Below are 20,602 nucleotides of genomic sequence, written 5' to 3'. Positions count from 1 at the left end.
GCTGTCCAATGACTATCCAGGAAGCCCTTACCCCAAAAAGCATCTGCAGGGGACCCTCACATCAGGATCACATCTATGACGACCTGCATAAAATTCCTTCCTGACACTTGAGGTGAATTTTTATATTTGTGCCCTGTGAGTGTATACAGCTGCAGAATAGTGATTGGATTTTTGCATTTGACTCTTGTGATTGATTTAATTTCACTTTTGCTATAGATAAAAAAATAGTCCACCACTTATTAAAAAAAATATATCATACCTGACATTATTCCAACGATCCTCATTCTGGTTATGTTTGTCCACTGTAAAGCTTCTTTCCTCCCAAATAAACTGCTTTAAACTTTTATCCAAGATTTAAATTATTCCCTGACTTGAAAAATAAACCAAAAAAACAGCAGGTATCTTTATTCTGAGGACCAGCATTAATTCCCATTACCTCTATTTTAAATGCACCTGCAACGCTATATAATTCACCCAGAAGATGGCAGCATTGCTCAAGTTGTTTTTTTGTTTTGTTGTTGTTGTTGTTTTTTGAATGAGGACATTTGACTTGAATCCACACACAAACAAATCCACGGATACAGTTGCAAGGATGATTATGAGTTTGATGGTGTGAAGTATATACAATGTCTAAATAAGGAACTTTCTTTAGTTATCAATGGTAAACTCAAACCAATACTGAAAGTGCAATAATAGTATAATATAATAATATAAATAATAATATAATAATATAACCCAGATGTAACATTTGCTAAATGTTAAACGGTTCTTTGGCTGTACACAGGACATATAATTCAGTGTAACCATGCATTCATTTGCACATTAATGTATAATAGACCTAATAAATCTCCAGGTATAAGTCAACAAATAGGGAAAAAACAAAGTTCTCTTGAAAATGAGCCAACAAATATGTCTGTCAACATGATAAGGGTGCAACTAGGATCAGCATTTATGACTACTGAGGGTTAGTTGTGTGCAGCACATGCAGTCGCCTACTGTAGAAAATGAAGTGGCATAGTTGTGTGTCTTGGATGTTTAGAATTCCTTTTCCATTCCTGTCTCTTTAAGACAAAAGCTCAGTAATCATAAAAACCTACGATACTTTAATTTCTTCAGAATAAAGATGCTTTATTTCACTACGTCTTGATTTATGTTGTTTCTTCAGACAAATATTCAAAAAAACAACTGAACCTTTATTGGTACATGTGACCTTATGGAGGCAAAGAGGTCAAATTCTAAGCAAACATGTAGCCTAAACATCTTGTAATTGAGGTGAAGTAAACACCTGTTGAGTATTTTGTGTACAGTGTTGTAGATAAGTAGTCTTAAAACTCCTCTCTCAGCGTCTCAGGTCTATAAAACCCACAATAAGTGGATTTGTAGCCGGAATATGAACATTACACAAGGGTTAAGGGAAAACGTTAAGAGCTCCCGTGGACATGCTGCCTTAATAAACAGAAATGTGTCATTTCCTCTAACCATTCTGCAACAAGTTCTTTGGTATCATGCAAACCAAAAAAAAAAAAACAGGTGGTACACACAGCAGTGATGCATGTTGGCTTCCAGTAAACACACACACAAACAAACATTATTGAACTGTCTTCATCTCCTGACTCAAACTATTTCACAAAGCTTTGGAAAGAAGGCCGGCTTTCTTTATGCTGGGGGATGGAACAACTTAGTTTTACCTTTAGACTATTTTGTATAGAACGCAGTAAAAACTCAAATCTGTGATTTGTTCACTTGCTTATTTATCTGACAACAGGCTCCAGCAGGTGGGATACAAGACTTAAGCTGATCAACAGTTTGTGGTCACGGCTGTCTGATCCTCTTTTTCCAAATGATGCCAAACGTTTCCAATAAGAGTCAGATCTGGACTGCAGGCGGACAAGTCAAGCTCACACGCTCTGTGTCTATGTGACCCAAGGTGCTGACTTCTGCATCTGAATGGACATCGTTGTCACGAAGATCCCTGATTATGCAAGAAAATAAATACAAGCTGCAACATGAACATTTCTCTGACCACAGAACCACGTTCACTGTCTTTCAGTCCCCTAGAACTAATGTATGGCCTCCTACTTGGGAGTTTCATACGTACTTTTCTCAGACTTAAAGTCCAACACATTGAACTCTCCTTAAATCTGGTGGCACTTGTACTGTGGTTTTGTACATTTCTACTTTATTGTCTTCCAGTCCTCATCTGTACCTTTGTACTTCAGTGTTAAATTTGTGTTATTGTGCCACCCCTGCTACTCATGCATCGACTGGCTGCACCTTGACTGATTTCAGCTGCGTCGTCTGTATTTACTCATTCCCAGTCCTGCAAAAGAATCTGTTCCAGGCATCGTGTCCAGGAGAACATGTGTCTGCGTGATGGCTTTGATTTCAGATCTCCACTTTGATTATGAGTCAGTGTGTTTGTCAAGACCTGCCAAGGCCTCGGTGTGTGTCTGTATGTTTTGCACAAGTGTGTTTTCAGGTGTAGGATTGCTTTGTAGATAAGTGTACATGTGCAGTGTTCCATAACACACAAAGGTCATACAAATGATTTTCTGGCATTATATTTTATTCAATGTGGTCTACAGGGTTTTTAATAGACTCTAACTCATACCCTGTAATTGGATAGTTACTCAGGATGAAATCTTTGATCATGATCTGTCCTTTACCTCATACTTTAAAGAAATCTCTAGAACTGCCTCCTTCCACATGACGAATATTGATAAAATTAGGAGCATCCTGTCTCAAAGTGATGCTGAAAAACTAGTCCATGCATTTGTTGTAATTCACTCTCCTCTCCTCTCCTCTCCTCTCCTCTCCCCATGCCACCATTACATGTGATTAACTTTGTGTCTCCTGTAGTTGTGCTTCCTCCTCTCTGTCTCCCTCTGTCTGTAATGTTCTGCAGGTGTCCTCGCCTTGGAGCTGTATGTTTCTAGTATGCAGTTACTGGCCCAACCAATCTGCCCAGTGTATTGTCTGTCTGTTGTTGTCTCTCCACTTTCCACTCACTCTAACCAGTTGATGCAGATAGTGGATGGGGTTTTTCCTCTACACTGTCATCTAGTGCTTGCTCAAAATGGGACTGTTGAATTTTCTGTATAATGTATAGTTCTATTGTTTTATTCTGTAAGGTCTTAAACCATGCGCTGTCAAATGCCTTAAGATTTGGTACATATATAAACTGAAGTGAAATGAAAACAGTAATCCATTTCCAAATAAGAAGACTTTGCATCAGTCACCTCACCTGACTGGAGCTTTTTATTTTACTGCAGACCCAACAACAACAGCAATTAGCTTGTTTAAAATCTAATACTCAAAATCCACAGAAACGTGAAGCCACTTGCTGATCATTTGCTGGTGGGGAAGAGCATCTGCAATCCAATAAACCCTGAAACATTTCTTTAACTTTCATAGCATGATTCACACTTTAACTTACTCAGGTGCTTAAATATTTTTAAATGAGAAAAAAACGACCTGTGGCACTCGTTACTCAGCAGGACTCCTGTGTGCTGTGACTGGACTTTTACATAATTTTACTTTCTGATTGTGCAAAGTCCTCCAACAAAAACGCTGAGTCAGGTCTTTTCAGACAGGCTTTATGGTGATTATGTCACAGACGGATATGGGGTGTGAAAACAAGACATTATGCAGGGCAGCACATGCAGGATCAATGAATCCAACTTCCCAGCTTTCCTGTGACTCACAGGAAACAGTAACTTTAGAGGGCTGAACACAAAGGTTTCACTGCGTGGAAGTGTTTATACCAGGTTTTTTTTTTTTGTTGAAACTGTCTGAAAGGTGATGATTCTACTATATGTTTATTATTAAGGTCATAGTGGGACTGGACGGCATTACATTAACAAGTGTTTCTAACATGTTGACGACCCTATTTACAAAAACTGAGAAATTAAAACCTTGTAAGAGTAGAATTTGTAGCAGAGCTGCTGTATTTTGCATTTGATTCTACAGGTGTACCTATTAAAATGGCCAGTGAGGGGTTTTTTTTTCTTTTTTTTATGAGACTGTGACTCATGTGCTCCCATAAGTCATGTGACACAAAGTCCTCATGAATTATTAATGAGGCCTTGCAGTGTCCTTCTGTCACATTCCAGGAGTTGACGTCTTGTCCTTCAGTGATGCAGTTTCACTGATCCTCCGTGATCACATGGATAAAACGGCACATCCTGATATAAAACTCTGGAGCCATGAAACTATACAAAAGTAAAAATGTGGATGTTGGCTGTTCGGAAGCAGTTTGTGCGTGCTGGACTAAACAAAGACGTTTATTAACTGACAAAAAGGAAATAACTTTGACTCATTCCTTTCATGATATGTTTAATGCTGAACCAACTTAAAAGAGGGATAAACATTGTGATTAACCTTTGAGGTTAAATCAATACCACAGACACTACAGATCCATCTCAAGTATTAAAATGAAACGTGGCAGCCCTGTTTGTTTACTGGTTCGCTCACGAGAGCCTGTGTGATGACTGTGTATTCCACTCTGTGGCAAAAAGACATAACTTAGTCAAGTCCCACCAACACTATCTTGTTTCCTGCATACTGAGACGTCACATACTGGTAGGCGAAACGCCGTTTTAAAAATAGTTTTAGTGACAGGCAGTTTTTAATTCATCCCAGATGTCAGCTCGTTTGCCGGCAATGGAGCCTGAACCAGAGAAGAGCTCAGAAAAAGTTTTTTTTTAACAATATTTGGAAACTGTTCATCCAATCATGTTTCCCTTCATTCCTACATGTTTTTCCATCATGAATAATAGACGATTCCCGTTCAAAATACAAATGGGACCCTGTCACCCCTTTACTTTTCTTCCCAGAAACATGTCTCTCACAGTGTCTTTTCCCAACAATTTTGAGATCCAATCTCATGTCTGTTTATTCTGCCCCAGGTGTGGCAATGAACAAGTATTAACAGTTTTATGAGGGCTTTGTGTCTCTGTGAGAGAGTGTGTATGCATGTGCACAAGGTAGTTAAGAGTATGCAGGATTTACTGTAAGTTGCCTTTAGGGAGTAGTGAAATGACGCTTGAGTTTTAGTTGTGTTCCCTTTGGATCCAAACTTTCCTCTAACACATATGGAGCCTAGCCTCTCTGACCCTCTTGGTAGTTCAGAGAAACAGAAACTTACTCTTCTCAGTCTCTCCCCAGGACAGAGATGCAGCCAACATGTGCTTCCAACTGAAACAGTGTAGTAATCGATGGAATAGATGAGATAATCTGTAAATTCAGGAAGCCATAAAACATCTGGCATGATGACTGATCATGTTATTCACTGGAAGACCACTGCTGCATTATTACTGCATACTGTACGTCAGTGTGATTCCTGTGCAGCTGGCATGTATGACTATTAATGTGTACTGGGAAAAGAAGAATCTTAAACAAGATTTTTCTTTCATAAAAAAACATCAATAACCACAATTATTGTGTAAAAATGTATTTTCTACAAAACAATCTATTATCTATTCTGAAACTGATGCAACATCAGATTGCAAGAAAATGTGACATTTCAAAATATATTTATGTTTTTTTTTTTGTTGTTTGTTTGTTTAGTTTTTTTCTGGTGTGATGAACACATGAAAAATGCCAGCTGAAAATATGTTTGAGTTAATTCAATCGCAAGTGTGTGAGTGTTTGTGTGCCCTGTGACTCAATTACCCTGTGTGTGGCTTGGCCGTCACAAAAAATCAATTGATTATTTCACATTGACCATAAATAAACATACAAGAACTTATCATCGATATCAACTAAAATAGAATTAATGATATACAATGCTAAAAATGTCAGATTTGCTGCAGTAGTGTTCCTAGACATGCTGTGTTACGATAGATACTAAATAAACATTAGTTGGAAAGAGCATCTTTATTGCCCAATGTCACCTGTGACACTGGGCAATGTTCAGAAAATATCAATGGAGCCAAGTGTCAGTACAGGATATGACATAAAAACCCTGTTGATTAGTTAGTCACACTGTACATGTCTCTGGAGTCACAGGATTAGAAAAATGCTTATTCAGATCAGTAATGTATTATCACTTGTGCAAGGAGATGGGAGTGTTGTAATTCTGGATTTGCAACAGTGTGGTCACATATTCCTATTCCTCATCCTTTAGAAATTGTTGCTGGAGCAAAAGTAAAAGCCCCTGCTTCACCGGGAAGGTTTAAGTGACCACTGTAAGACTAAGGCACATGTTTAACTTTCTAATCACCTCTTTATAAAAGGGGAAAGAATCTTTTGACTTTGAATTGTTTGTGTACATTTTCTCCCTGTGACTAGTTACCAAAAATATGCTGCAAATACATGTCTCCCTTCTCTCCCAGAGCCACTGGGGGATTCAGGGGTATGAGATGGAGAGAGGTAAGTGAGTGGGTGGATTAGAAGGGGAATGGGGGTCATAGAGAGGTGACTAAGAGATGAGTCAACAGCTTGACTATAAGATACCCTGATGGAGCCTAACAGTGGCATAACGGCAGCGACCAGCTAAGGTAAGGTTAACTCTCCTCTTCATCTCACTGCTCATCTCTTTCCTCGCACTCCAACTCTTCCATTGTTACTTCACTATCTAACTACATCTGTTAACAGCATTCTGGGATGTTTAAAAACTTTTTATTTTAGATGCCATGTGTTGTTTTATAGATAAATTCTTGTTCATTATAGTTGGTCTATCTTGTAGCTCAAGCTGAGGTTTTTATGAGCTTATCCTTCCTTCTTTTTTTTATACAACATGTTGAAATTTGGAAAACTCTGGCTTGAGAATAAAAGCACTAGGCAAATCTGTTGATCTTTGTAACAGTTACACAGCCGGAAATTCACAGGTGTTGCTATCACAAATATTTGCTGCTATGAACAAACACATTGAGCAAATTAATGGGAGGAAGGGGTAAAAAATGACAGCAGGCTCATATGAACTTGGTGAGATTACACAGTGGTGACACAGCAAATGAAACTTGGAAACGATAAAGAACATTAAAGGAAGAATAAGTTTTTTAATCATGTCTGATTTGAATCTTCTCCTAGGATTTTCTGAATTTTGTGCATCCTGGGAACCATGGACTACACTCTTCTGCTCCTGTTTTCTCTGCTGCAACTCTTAAGTGTGGGCACAGCAGCACCTCTGCCAGTGGAAGTAGTGAAAATGAAATCAAAAGTGAAATGGATGGCAGAACAGCTGGTAGTTAGGCTGGACAAAGATTTCCAGGTAAGGTTTTTAGTCCTGTTTATGGTGACAGAATCGTAAGTGTTAACAAAAGTTGCATTGTGTTTGACTGAATCTCATTCTGTCTCGCTGCAGGTCCTCGCTGGCCTGATACCCAGTCAACCTGCTGATAATCTGGATGGTTCTTCTTCTGTAGTCACGGTCTTGGAGGGTTACAACAGTCTGATCTCTGACACATTTAATGGGGTCTCCCAGGTCAAGACTGAAATGTCCTCATTGACGGGCTACCTCCATCAGTGGAGGCAGGGACACTGCGCCGAACAGCGGCCAAAACCTTTAACGCCAGGGCCTCTGCAAGACTTGCAGAGTCAAAAGGGGTTCAATCTCACCGTGACCATCGAGGCTCTCATGAGAGTGAAGCAGTTCCTCAATATACTGCTGAAAAATCTGGATCATCTTGAGACTTGCTGAGAAAGATATTAGGATCAATAAGTAGTAAGTAGTTGTTTGTCTGCATCTGCGATATCTGACATGCTTTGAAGGAAATGTATTCTTGATCACGCACTTATTTATATATGTATTTATTTATCTAATGATATTGCTAAATATTTTGTAAAAAAAAAAAGAAGAAAAAAAAAAAAGCTTTTGCTGTCAGCATGTTCGCAGCAGTTTCCACAGGGATGTTTAGAGGCAAACTGATCTGCAGTATACGTTGCACACAAAGAAACCAGCTGCTCGTAGGTTTATATTACTGTATCATGAGAATTGGGATCTTCGTGTTAATTCAGTCAAATATCTGCATCAGTCAACTGCAGCCAAAGGAAAACATCAGGCTGATCAATGATGTAATCGCTGGAAACTCCTGAAAACATGTGGAAAATGGCCAAGAATAACAGGTGTGTTTGTTAAGAGGAGGAGGGCTAAAGAGAAACGTTCAGTGCAATATTATCCGCTCTTCCAAAATGGCTATTTATATGTATCAATTTTGTATCGTTTTATACAATTGACAGTATTTTTTTATAACTACTGAATTTAAACTGTGAATAAATATTTTGTAAATGTATTCTTGTATTTGCCATTTTTTGAGTCTTGTGTAATAAGGCAAAAAAAGGGGCTTAGACCAGGTTAATGTATTATGTCCTCTGTGCGTGTTCGTGTCTTGTTCCACTCCTATATTCAGGGTTCATGAGTGGGAAGTGTTTATCCAGAGCTATCAGCTTATGATTAACTCTGGTTAAGAACATTAAGCAAGCAAATGTTTGACGACGTTAGACACATTTTTGAATCATACCACAAATATATACCTAATACCAACTAGTAAATATCAAAACAAAAACTCACAAGTTCTGGTATTTCAATATATTTTCCATTTAAAAAAAATACTTGCACACAGAGAAAAAAAACTGTACTTACACATTTCAGGTTATTATAGGAGTAAAAACAAGCAGAAATGTGGGCAGTGATGAAGACAAGCCAAAGTACAGTTTCCAACAAAGAATCATTGACTGTACACTTCACATAAAACTGATACATGAGAACCAGAGTATTTATTCTAAAAGCTCAGGATGTCAAATATACAGGACCTCTGTTGTGGTTGAAATTTAAGATTTCTCAAACACACACACTCTCATACACTCACTCACACAAACAATTAACTATCAAACCACTTGCTTCTTTTGATACTTGTATTCTTGTCACTGTTCCCCATGAGTTTCTTCTTGTACTGCTCTACCAGGCTGTCAAAACGGTCGCCATCTCTGCTCCTGAAATGTTTCTTTGCTGCCTTCTGGAAAAAAGAAAAAAAAAAACAACAAAATAAAATTAGCTCTGACGTAAACTCACAATATGATAGTGTGTTTTTAAATGTTATTTTAAGTGCTCCAACAGCAACTCTTTGCTTTGTGAACATGAGCCCAGCATATATAACAGAACATGTACAGACCTGGTTTCTTGGCTCTGTAGGCTTTTCCAAGTGTCGTTTTTGATGCTCCTTCCTTTTAGATCCAGGTCTTGCCTTTTTTGGTGGCGGGGCTTGCTGCTTTCCTTTATCACGCATTCTGCAAAAGACAGTTCAGTGTGTAATTAAGACCTGATGTCCACAGTTGAGGAAGGGTAAAATCAGGTTACTTCAGTTACTATGTGGGGAAAAGCTACATAATGTTTAGGGTAAACAGCATTGTTAGTTGGATAACTCACTAAACAGGCCCACGAAGAGGAAGATCAGCAAACACATGAGAACAATGTCACAAACAAACAAGACGCTGTCTCTCCAATTAAAAAATATGAAGTGATCCAAATGAGCTAGGGCCATATTTAATTAGAAAATACACGCACACACATGCACGCACACAAATAAAACTACCTGATCTTAGGTCCCCGATGTGAAGGCAATGGTAGAACCTTCCTTCTTTTTTTTCCATTCTCTAAATCAACATGTTCGACCTCAGGGTTTGTTTGAAAGCCGGAATAGTTCCCGTCTTTCTTCTTATTTTGAGGAGGAGCTGATAAACACAGAAGTAGACAGAGGGAAATTCTTTAGAATTAAGAAAGAAGATGAAGGTGACAGCAAAATTAAAAACACTGTGTTTAGTTGAGTTTAACTCAGTGTTAACAGTCAGGCAGAGGTAACACAGACTCTCCACAGCAGTAGTGTGCTGTAATGTCAGACAGCATGTATGTGGTCAATAGAACAAACATAAACAAACACAACAATAACAAAAGCTGTCACATCACTGGAAGCAGCAACCCTTTAATCTGCCTGAGATCCATATGTCCAATACTGAAATAATATTTTGATACCTCGCTGCTTTCCCATCTGCTCCAATGAGGATTGTGGTTTGCTTCCACTTTTCCTGGGCCCTTTGTCGTCTCCAGATGTCTGTGAATGCTGTTTTCCTTTGAAAGGCCGATTTTGTAAAAACTCCTGCAAAAATATCCACAGAGGGTTATTTAAAAAAAAAAAAAAAAAACTTGTAGATGTACGTGTCCTGAATTTACAGAAACAAACCTTGTTTTTTTGTTGTCGCATTTCTTTTATCTTGAGTTTCCTTGAATCCTCCAGGGAAAACTCGACAATAGGTCTCTGCGGAATCACGTACAAACACATACTTAGGCTTCTGAACATGCTTATCAATCTCAGCACTTAAGCACTTTGTTACAAAAATGTACCTTATGTGAGCCAAAGATGTCAGGGTTATTAGTTTAGGTAACGAAGTGTGGCGAGTGCAGGTTCATGCTCTTGGAACTGAACAAATCCATAACCTAACGACTGTCCCATCACCTGACCCTTCTGTGGCTTTTTGTCATACATCACTCGACACTAAAAGGAGAAAGGAAGGGAACGCACAAACAACGTGAGCAAGAATGACAACAACACCCCCTAGTGGTCACACAGGTACAAAGGTTTTCATTCTGTTACAGCCAAACATAAATATTACAAACACCAACAGATTTTTAGAAGGGTTATTCATGTTTCTCACTTCTGTAATGCGGACTCCCTTTGCTCCTTTTACAGCCTGAAGGCAGAGGGATTTGAGTTTCTTATTGTCCACCGACTTGGGCAGATTATGGACACACAGACGAGTCTTTGACACAAACACATTTATGTCTCGAAGCTTGGCCCTCTTTATTTCTTCAAACTAAGAGGAATACATGACAACAAAGGTATGAGTCAACACAGGAGTATATCTGGAGATTAGAAGTCCAAAAAAACTGTTCAACATAAAAGAAAATCATATCAAACATACAAAATGTTGATGAAAAACAAACTCACTCTGGTTCTTTTGGCCATATCTGCTTCAGACACACCCTCTGCAGCCTTGGTTCCAGCACGGATTACTGGGTGTTGAAATCAAAAACAGCATTATTAAAGTTGCAATCATTTTTCAGGCACCTCAAAAGCCAGACATGGCTTCCTTAAGTAGTTCTTTGATTGATTTGAGTAAGATATTTTTTATTGTCTCTCCTTACGTCATGCTGTGACGTGACAAACTGCGTTAGTCTTGGCTCCCAGATTTAACTTGTAATGTTATAGATGTTAAGTCAATTTCTTAATATTGGTAATTAGTCGTAAAACTGAGTGTTTGAGGTGAATAAATAGAGCTATGAGAAAACTGGAAAGAAAGCATAAGAATGGGGTTTACTCACATCCTTCTCTGGCCAGGTACATGTTCCTTGTACCTGTTTCTACTTTCACCTTGTTCACTTTCATCTTGGCAGCATCCTCTCTGGTCACTGCTGCCACAATCAACAGCTTCCTTCCATCTACACGGATGCCACCATTCTGCATCAAGTAACCCCACTTTACAACATGTAGCAACATCATCTCATTGAACAAAATAGGACAATAGATGATGCAGTGTCATATAAAAGGAAGATGTAAGCAATAACTGTCATGCATTATTCATGCATATTACCTCTGCTTCATCCTGTGCTGCAGCTATGCATCTGTCTGCAGCCTCTTTAGTTTTAAACTGAGCAAATGCACAGCCTGGTTAAAATAAGAAACACAAAGTGAGTCATTCAGCCCTTTTTCTAAAGTATGAAATATAAAAATTGTTCATATACGTAAGTTCTGCCCTCTGACCTTTTGAATGTTCTGTGTCTGGATGGACAACAATCTTGATGTAGTTAAGTTCCCCATACTGTAGGAGTACTTCTTCAAGACCCTCGTCTTCTGTGTCAAAGGACAGGTTCCTACATTTGCAGGGAATGTGAGGAGGCAACAATGAAACAAAATGAGAAATAGTGGCAAATAAAAGCAGGTTGAAGATTACGTAATGAGAAAAATCAAACCTGATGAAAACTGTTCTGCCCTCTTTCACATCTGAAGGGAGAAGTTTCTTAGAGGTTTTCTTTTTTTGCGCTACAGAAAGTAGTAAACAAGCACTTTAGCAAAATGATTCAATTACATCTTAAGACATTAAAATGTGGTAGAAATTTCTACCTGAGTCACCTTCGTCGTCCTCATCCTCCTCGTCATCCTGACTCTCATCTTCATCGTCATTTGAATCAAGGCTGCTCCCATCATCATCATCATCATCGTCATGATCATCTTCTTCTTCTTCATCATCATCATCTTCTTCTTTTTCGTCTTCATCATCATCATCATCATCCTCATCCTCGTCACTGTCTTCTTCCTCATTGTCATCTTCATCATCTGACTGGGATTCCTCCACCTGCTGCACAGCTGCTTTGGAAGTGACTCTGCAGAAAGATGTGGATCAAAAGTCATTCACTTATTTCACCAACTGATGGCAAATGAACAGAAGTACTACATTTCTGAGGTCCACACCTTTTCTTTGCAGGTCCTGCTTGCTTCTTTTTTTCATTTTCATCGTCAGTGTCACTCTCTGTGTCTGACTGTTTTGCAGTTTCCACTTTTACATTTTGATTTTCTATGAGATAAATAAAACAGTATTCATGATGATTATCCTTCAATGACAATGTATTTTGAGTACCCCATTACAAAAAATATTTCACTATAGTTTCTTGTCATTTACTATATAAATCATAAAGCTAATTATTGTGGATTGGATTATACATAACAAACAGGCAGTTTACAATACCTGCACCTGAGGAATGTTGTGTGGCAATAAACTTGTCCTTAGGTACAGCCCAGTCGACTGCTACCTGCCGACCTGTAAATTAACAGTAACATTTAAGAATTACGTCACATGATCTTCTCAAAGCCAGTGTTTGACAAAGCAACACTAGAGTTTTAGTCACTGACCTTTTATCTCCTTCAGGTTCATAGTATTAAGCGCTTTTGCTGCCTGAGGCACATTTTTAAACATAACAAATGCAAATCCTCGCATCTTCCCATCTTGAAAAGAAAATTTAAAAGAAGATAATTATTTAATAAAGGGAGTCACCAATCGACCTAACCAACAGTCACACTGTAACTTCAAATATTTCTAACATCTAGTAAGAATTAAATGCACTTTACCAGGTTTGAGTGGTATTTTGGACTCAAGAACGGTTCCAAACTTGGAAAACACTTCTTTCAGATCATCTTCGGAGCACTGTGACAGAAATACGCAACATCTCAACCAGCAGTTTCTCAGCCAATAAGAATGACATTAAAGGAATGGGTCATAATGTGGATGTATGTTTGATGCATTTCACAACAGTACTGTACCTTAAAGCTGAGGTTTCTTATAATAAGTCTCGCTTTCATTTGTTTTTTCCTGAAGCCTTTGGATTGCTGCTCATTTTTCTCTGGTACTGCAGCTGGTTCTTTAGCTGGTTCTTTAGCTGCTAAATGAAAGACATTATCAGGATTACGAGATGCAGTCATCAGATAAGTTCATGTGAGAGCTGTACCTATTGCTAGTGTTGGGACATATATTCCCACATACCCGCTTTCTTTTTGTCTTTGATTTTCTTTTTCGCCACTGACAGAGAAAGTCTCTTCCCGTCGTACTCTTTTACTTCTTTCAAGGCTCTCTGCGCATCTTCCTCCATGGAATATGTGACATATCCAAATCCCCGACATTTTTCTGTGCCTGGATTATAAACAAGAAAAAGTTTTGTAAGTTAATATTATACATGTTATAACTTTTAGTAAGGTGGATTTACACGCTTGATATCAGAATAAATGTTCTCATTAGCTATGAATATTAGTAGTAATACTCTGAACAAATAGCAGCAGCATCACCTTTCTCTCTGACCACGAAGCACTGTTTAATCGGACCTATTTCAGAGAATATTTCCTCCAGACGTTCGTTGGAAGCTGAAGCTGGAAGAGAACCGACGAAAATGGTCTGCGCTGGCATGACTGTCTAGCGTTAGCTCGTTGGTCACTCAAAAACTGATTTCTAATTTGTCAACAGTCCGACACTGGTAGCTAATGTCAAACTATCCGATATCACACAAATTAATGAGATCAATACATGCCACGCCGCGTTTTAACTTGAACTAAACTAGCTGCCGGACTTGGTCGCATGGTTTCGCATGTTTACATCATGTGAGCGGCCATCTTCGAAAGTCACCGGAAGCTGTCACCGACTCGTCACTTTTCGTTTTTGTTCGGACAAACCCGGCTCCTGGCGCCACCTGCTGCTCCGGAGGGTTAAACGTTGACAGCAAAATTAAATGATGGGAGAGCGTCAAACACAACAAATGCAGGTAACAGCTAGTTGAGAGACAAGCAAAATGACTATTTATATTATAGTATATATTTTTTTATCTTTACTTATAATTTTAGTGGTTTGTCATTTTCTCCTCTATAAATAACAGATTATACAAGACAACATTAAAACAACATTAAAACTCAAACAACACCCCTTCATTATTTATTTCCAAGCCACAAACAAGGTAAGAGAAAACAGGCAAAGCAACATAATTGCACACATCTGAAATGTAAAAGAAGTTATGTGACACAAAGCTTGAAACAAATTTAATCTTGGAGGCTAACTGGTACAGTGTAGTGTAACAGAGAAAGACAGGTAGTATCAATATCTGCAAGGCACCGAGTGTCAAAAAGTCAACAGTTTAGAAAAACAACATGGTGGCCACCTCTGTCTTAAGGTGCATATGCAATGTTGAAAAAATTAAAACAAACATGTCAGAGAACACTTCTGATGTTGGAAATGTCAAAGAAAGTACAAAACAGTACATGCACAACAGCACATTTCCTCCTTCACAGTGTTCATTATGAAGAGTGTTTATAAATATTCACATTTACTTTCTTCTTAACATTTTTTTTGCTGCCAATGTAGGAACTGTAAATGTACAAGTTACCATTTAGTCAAAGTAATTCAGTAACTTTCCTCCCTAAGACGTGTGTACAGTCAACCAGTAAACAAACACGAAGAGTAAAGAAAGAAACGCCATGTAACAAAAAAACTAAACAAAAAAGAGTTTGCCCTGAACATCAGAATGTCAAGTACTGGACCCTTCAGACTCATTGTGATATATATATTTTTTCCTGTCCTGATAAACCTGCATCACTTCAAATATACTATCCTTCATGAATTGCAATACACAGAAAGAGAGCACTGAGATGTACAGTGGTATACTTTATATGTGCGTTTTTTGCATTAAGTGCAAAAAATGTCATGAACTGATTGATGTAGCTGGATAAAGTTTATGTTTTTACTGCTACCACTATAACAATTGTCTGTGCAAGCAACACAGACTTGGAGTGGACTGACTTAGTTGTTTTTGGAGCATCTGTATTCAAAGAAAACAAACAAATACACTTAGATACACAACCCGCATGGACTTTGAACAGTAGTGTGTTTTTTGGAACACAAGCACTGGATGCCAGTGCTGACATCCTAACAAGACTGTGTCTGAGCTCAGACCGACTAATTTCCGAGCTTGTGACAAACTCAACAACTCATCAATCTCAGTTTCTCTTCTTTTTACCTTAAGTTACAAAATTAGTGTATAAAAATAGATTTGAATTAGAAAACAGCAAAAGATTTATTTTAGAAATTGGCATTTAGAGACATCTAAATCTTTTGGAAAATATACTTCTTATACTAGATGTATCTTTTCCTTCAAAGTCATAACTATTTACTTATTCTTCAGTCTAACTGCAGTAATAAAGTGACTTTAAATTAAGAATGTATTTATTATTTTAATGCTACAGAACTGGAATGATCAAACGATCAGTAGATAAACACAATCTGCTAATCAATTAATAAATCATGTAGCAACATAAAGGAAAACAATGCAAAATATGTTAAATTATTTTTTGTAGTTATTGTCAAGACAAAAAAAATCACTGTAAAAAAAAAAACAACATATACGCCCTACACGTGTAAGCAGACAGGCACTTTCCACTGCTTACTGACATTTTATAGACACTTCTTTCATTCAGGAAAATATTTCTTCAGGAAAATATTTCTTCAAGGTCTTCAATTCAACAAACATGATGTATTTATGGATTACTGTACTACAGCACAAGATTATTATTTCATCTGTTTGGACTTATTGCACATGAGACTGAAACTCTTCTATTTATTGAGGTATTAAAGCTTTTTGGCGCCATTCTTAAAGAGCTGCTTTCAACTGTGCGAACCACCAGATGTCACTGTGTTTGATTCTCAGTTTAAAAGTTTTAAATCTTACAAACAGAAAAAGCCACAAAACTTAGTGGTGAAACCCTAGTTGCATGTCATTCTTATATATACTCATACATTCACTGGTCACTTTATTAGTTACACTACTATCTGTATGATCTCATTTAATTCTACACAGCGGCTCAGCAGTGAATTCTACCTTTACAAGGCTTTAACTTCTCAGTTTCTGTTGAAACTGTTAGAAAGGGGATAAATCTATTATACATTTATTACTGAGGTCATAGTTGGTGGTGGAGTTATACTGGAGTGTATTATATTCAGATGTCTTTTTTGATATTTTGGCCACCCCTTTTACATCAATGAGGGGCGTAAACATTAGAAACAGAATTATCACCTTTCTGACAATTTTAACAAACCTAAGAAACGATAGCCTTAAAAAAATAGAATTCATGGCAGAGCTTGTACAAGCTATACCTAATAAAGTGAAAAATTAAATGTATTTATTTTTCTCTAAGTTAGTTATCACTGTCAGTGTGACATGTTGTAATCTAAGAAACATTTTAGATTCAACAGAAAATAATCAAAGTGACGTTACTATGGCTTAATATAGAATCAGGTTGTAATGAAACCACCTTACATCTTGGCCTTCAGTGGAGCCATGCTGATAGACTGGAGGAAAATATGTAGGGTTGACAAATACTCTTCTGGGTGCCTCTTCAGATGACCTGCATGTGTCGAATCCTGCCACTTCTTAGATGTAACATCAATCCCATGCTTGCGCCAGTAATCAATCACCTCCTCCATACTTTGTGCATCGCTGAAGGCATCGTTCTCACAAAAGAAAAATACTGCAGGAGCAGTGACGGGAGTCTTCCAGAACACTTCGATGCTTGCGTTGAAGTAGTCCACCGTTTGTTGTTTGAACAAGCCAAAGTACAGAAGGCTTACTTGTTTTACTAGTGTTTCCCAACGAGGAAATACAGTCTTACCTAGACCTGGGCAGAGAGAAGAAACCATACCTCATTCAAAATAAGCATTCACTCTGATGCATAATTCAATGTTATAATATACTATTAGGCATCCAACCAATGTGATGGTGCATAATGGATATTGACAACATTAATGTATGTGTTTAACGATATAAATGTTGTACTTACCTATGGCCATGTTCTCCACAGAGCCCACAACCAAGCTGTCGTAGATTTGACCTTTAATCCTCTTTGTGAGCGACTGATACTTCTCTGTGTTCTGAGACACATGGATGAGCAGCTGAGCAAATGTGTAGCCACCAATAGAGAATGCATGGACAAGCAGCGGCCGGGAGACAAAGCGCTCACTCTCGAGCAATTCCAGCAACTTCTTTCCATGTTCAAGACCCCAGCGAGGCCACAGAAACTGCTGCACCTTTGGAGAAACAAACATAGAGTTCAAGCACCTCTCATTTCATTATCAGTCTCTCTCAAAGTCACTACCACTTCAGGCATTTTGGGTACGAAGAAGCAGAACACAGTGTACAGCAGTGAAGATGTCACATCTCTGCTGAGTACTGTTCTTGTGTTCCATTTTTTTTTTATACTTTCTCAATTGCTGGCAGATTTTGTTGTACAATTAGCTAGTACACACATAATTTTTTCCAGGCATTTTTTCCATCCTTAAACACCAAAGCCTTCCCAAAATGTTGCCTTTTAGATTTTAAAACGATACACTGAATATATTACTCACCAGAAAAACTTCATCAAATTAACTCTGAGATAGCATTGTAACAAGAAATGTTTGGTCTGGCGTTTGATTATTACCATGATTTCCCTGTGTTTATATTGCAACATTTCGGTATGACCTCGCCTTTATTTACCTGACACAAGTGATTCCAACCCTTGTAATAGATTTGAAAATAAATATATATAATCTTCCACATTAAACAGTTATTTGGAAAAATTAATATCCACCTAAATTCTTCAGGGGCTAAAGGCATTGTTATGTTACTCCAAGTCTGCTCAATAATATTTAAGTATCAATGCACTGGTTCTTTTCTTCAACTCTGGTTATTTCACTGCAGCTGTTTTTCTTAAATATAAAACTGCATTCAAATTACACATTAATGTAGAACCTAAAGTTCAGGGTTAAGTTTAGAGTTACCGGCTTTCTGGAATAACCCTCAGATTACGTTCATAGTATATCACATGGCAACATACACTTTTACTCAGTCAGAGTTGAAGCACAGCAAACTCTAAATTTTTAGTACACCTGCTGTTTGGAACAGATCCCTATAGATATTTGTTTTAAACAAACAACACTTATGTTTATCTTTAGTGTTCTCACTAAAATAAATTATCCTTGAGGTCTGCCAAATGTGGTGAACCCAATTCTATCCTCAATGCCAAAAGTCAATGTTTCACAGAGGCTGAAACCCGAATTGTTTACATGGTAGTTTATTAGCTCTGTATTTCAGTTACCACCACCTGCATTTAAGCAAAATGAATGGGTCAGAGGTCAGAGATCTGTCGTCTGTATGTGGGATTTGGTTGTTTTCTAAACATGAGTAGAAACACTCATGACAAAAAGATCATATATGAGCAAAGATTTTACATTACTGATTCTGCAGTTTTGTTTTTTTGTTCTTGCTGTGTACATTTCTACGGTTAACAATTAACCTTTTATCTTGTTTACATAGAAATGGGCTGCAGTGACTTCAGAAGTTAATTGTTTTGTGTTGTTTAAATTAATTTTTTAAGCGCAGATAAGACACCTTAATTGCTTCATAAATACGGATATTACAACCATAGACTGCATCATTATAGTCGTTATCAGCAAAAAAAGTGTATAAATCTCTTCAATCTCTCTGTCCATACCTCACTCTCCACTACAAGCACATCAAAGCCGGTGCAGAAGTAGATTTCACAATACTTAGCCACAGCTTGGGGACGCGAGCCCAACCACGGCAACATCAGCATGAGGGGTTTATGGGCTTCAGAGGTTTGGGTCTGAGGTCCTGAGGCTGGAGATGCTAATTCATTTGTATATAAAGTGACATTCTTGCCGAGGCGGTGGGCAATGATGCCTCTGCTCAGAGCCGTCCTGGCCAACATAAGAGCTGCTGGCAAGGATTAAGGGGACTAAAGGTGTCTGCAGGAAAGAAGGAAACAAGGGAACTACAATGAAAAACAAACACTTTGGGGAAAATGCCAATGAAATGCTGCAACTTGGTCAACCAACAGTATAGTCACACATGATAAAATACTAAGGAGAAAAGCATTGTAACATAACAGACATTAGCATCCCAAGTACACACACTGAACATGTAATTAATCATAAGTTTATTATTTGTAATGCTAGTTAACGTTTAGCTTGTCAAATTCAAGCTAGCTGCTTAATGTTAACTTTTGCCTAAAGATTTACCGTGCATACAGCATTAAACTAACACAGTTCAGTTGCCTAGACTATGTGATTAACTGTATTTGTCGTAGTTTTAAAATCAGACGTAAAACTAACTTTGAATTAGGAACATAAGTCCAGAAACCCTCATCTAGTGTTAGGTAGCCAACCTTCACTGTCCCACCAACACTTGTTAGCATAGCACTACACTGCTATCTGGCTGAGTTACGGTCACTTACATGAGTTCAGCTTTGTGCCAGAGATGCTCTGATGGCTGGACAGTGCTGCTTCATAACACATCCACTCATGTGGTGCCACCCGCTTTGATACAAATCTGCCAAATGTGGTGTTTGACCCTTGATGTTATCGATCTACCTGTTCCTACTTCCGCTTCACTCTCTTCTTCGGGTGATTGTTGTCCTGCAGTCAACGGCGTCTCAGGCGCGCTGCTGCCCTCTAAAGGTAATAATAATATTTAGTCATTAATATAATTTGCCAACATTATTTTTTTTTTATGCTGCATTATTTCGTTTTCAGAAGATGTTCCATCATTATCAAATGTCTAATACTAATATTTATAGTGACAACACTGAAATTGTTTTAATATTAAACGTACGCACTATAGTAGTACAATAAATGTAAGCATAATATAAATATAGACTGTTGTTTGTTGCAATACTGATCTGCTGATCACTGCAGTTGATTCCTGCCCCTCACTGTGACATAAACTTTATTTTCCAAGCCATACAAGTGGTTGTAAATTGTTGTAAAGACCCTTAAATCGAGTAACGGACAAAAAAAAAAGAAATGTGTAAATCTTAGAATAAAATCAAGACTGAATTGTATGTAACTTTGTCTTGTCATCCTAACTACAGCCACGTCTGTTTTTGTCCTTCCCTTTGCTTGTGCAGCTTTGTTTCTGTGTGCTGTCCTTACTGTCCACCTTCCCAGCTGGACCCCAGTCCCTGCTGACTGAGTCTTGTTGGAGGATGACTTGTCTAAACAGAAACCAGTTGCCTTATGAATT

General features: G+C 38.0%; 3 protein-coding genes across 5 annotated transcripts; 1 reads left to right on the top strand and 2 right to left on the bottom strand.

Moving 5' to 3' along the window:
* The first annotated feature begins 6,147 nt into the window (after positions 1-6,147).
* On the top strand, positions 6,148-8,234 carry LOC113165986 (leptin-like). 3 transcript variants are annotated; one of them, XM_026365845.2, is made up of 4 exons: positions 6,148-6,188; positions 6,336-6,500; positions 7,033-7,213; positions 7,307-8,234. In XM_026365845.2, the coding sequence occupies exons 3-4, from the start codon at positions 7,064-7,066 to the stop codon at positions 7,640-7,642; spliced, it is 486 nt and encodes a 161-aa protein (XP_026221630.1). In that variant the 5' UTR covers positions 6,148-6,188; positions 6,336-6,500; positions 7,033-7,063; the 3' UTR covers positions 7,643-8,234. The 3 variants fall into 3 exon arrangements, with proteins under 3 accessions (XP_026221630.1, XP_026221631.1, XP_026221629.1); XM_026365846.2 differs by lacking the exons at positions 6,148-6,188; positions 6,336-6,500 and adding an exon at positions 6,517-6,927; XM_026365844.2 differs by lacking the exons at positions 6,148-6,188; positions 6,336-6,500 and having other exon boundaries at positions 6,517-7,213.
* A 284-nt stretch (positions 8,235-8,518) lies between these two features.
* Positions 8,519-14,151, bottom strand: rbm28 (RNA binding motif protein 28). The gene is given in 21 exon segments (XM_026366601.1): positions 8,519-8,957; positions 9,114-9,228; positions 9,534-9,672; positions 9,971-10,094; positions 10,179-10,253; positions 10,340-10,369; positions 10,371-10,490; positions 10,651-10,809; positions 10,944-11,008; positions 11,318-11,453; positions 11,587-11,660; positions 11,757-11,866; positions 11,966-12,035; positions 12,117-12,376; positions 12,465-12,567; positions 12,739-12,810; positions 12,903-12,995; positions 13,119-13,194; positions 13,311-13,429; positions 13,531-13,677; positions 13,830-14,151. Coding segments are annotated over 21 exon segments (2,340 nt in total). The 5' UTR covers positions 13,948-14,151; the 3' UTR covers positions 8,519-8,822.
* A 2,153-nt stretch (positions 14,152-16,304) lies between these two features.
* On the bottom strand, positions 16,305-19,987 carry si:dkey-5i3.5 (uncharacterized protein LOC565091 homolog). Its single transcript, XM_026366438.1, has 4 exons — positions 19,815-19,987; positions 19,053-19,326; positions 17,361-17,607; positions 16,305-17,198 (listed from the first exon to the last, which is right to left on the bottom strand). Exons 2-4 carry the CDS (start codon positions 19,287-19,289, stop codon positions 16,837-16,839), a joined length of 846 nt encoding a protein of 281 aa, XP_026222223.1. The 5' UTR covers positions 19,290-19,326; positions 19,815-19,987; the 3' UTR covers positions 16,305-16,836.
* Between the last annotated feature and the right edge of the window lie 615 nt (positions 19,988-20,602).

This window comes from Anabas testudineus, chromosome 6 (assembly GCF_900324465.2).
Source record: "Anabas testudineus chromosome 6, fAnaTes1.2, whole genome shotgun sequence".
NCBI lineage: Eukaryota > Metazoa > Chordata > Actinopteri > Anabantiformes > Anabantidae > Anabas > Anabas testudineus.
The sequence above is the reverse complement of the archived record's forward strand: the minus strand, read 5'-3'. Positions and strand labels throughout refer to the sequence as shown.

Coding starts and splice junctions, on each gene's coding strand:
- LOC113165986 (XM_026365845.2), top strand. CDS start 7,064: ATGGACTACACTCTTCTGCTCCTGTTTTCTCTGCTGCAACTCTTAAGT. Junction 7,214..7,306: donor GGCTGGACAAAGATTTCCAG/GTAAGGTTTTTA, acceptor GTCTCGCTGCAG/GTCCTCGCTGGCCTGATACC.
- si:dkey-5i3.5 (XM_026366438.1), bottom strand. CDS start 19,289: ATGTTGGCCAGGACGGCTCTGAGCAGAGGCATCATTGCCCACCGCCTC. Junction 17,608..19,052: donor TGCTTGTAGTGGAGAGTGAG/GTATGGACAGAG, acceptor GTTTCTCCAAAG/GTGCAGCAGTTTCTGTGGCC. Junction 17,199..17,360: donor TGTGGAGAACATGGCCATAG/GTAAGTACAACA, acceptor CTCTCTGCCCAG/GTCTAGGTAAGACTGTATTT.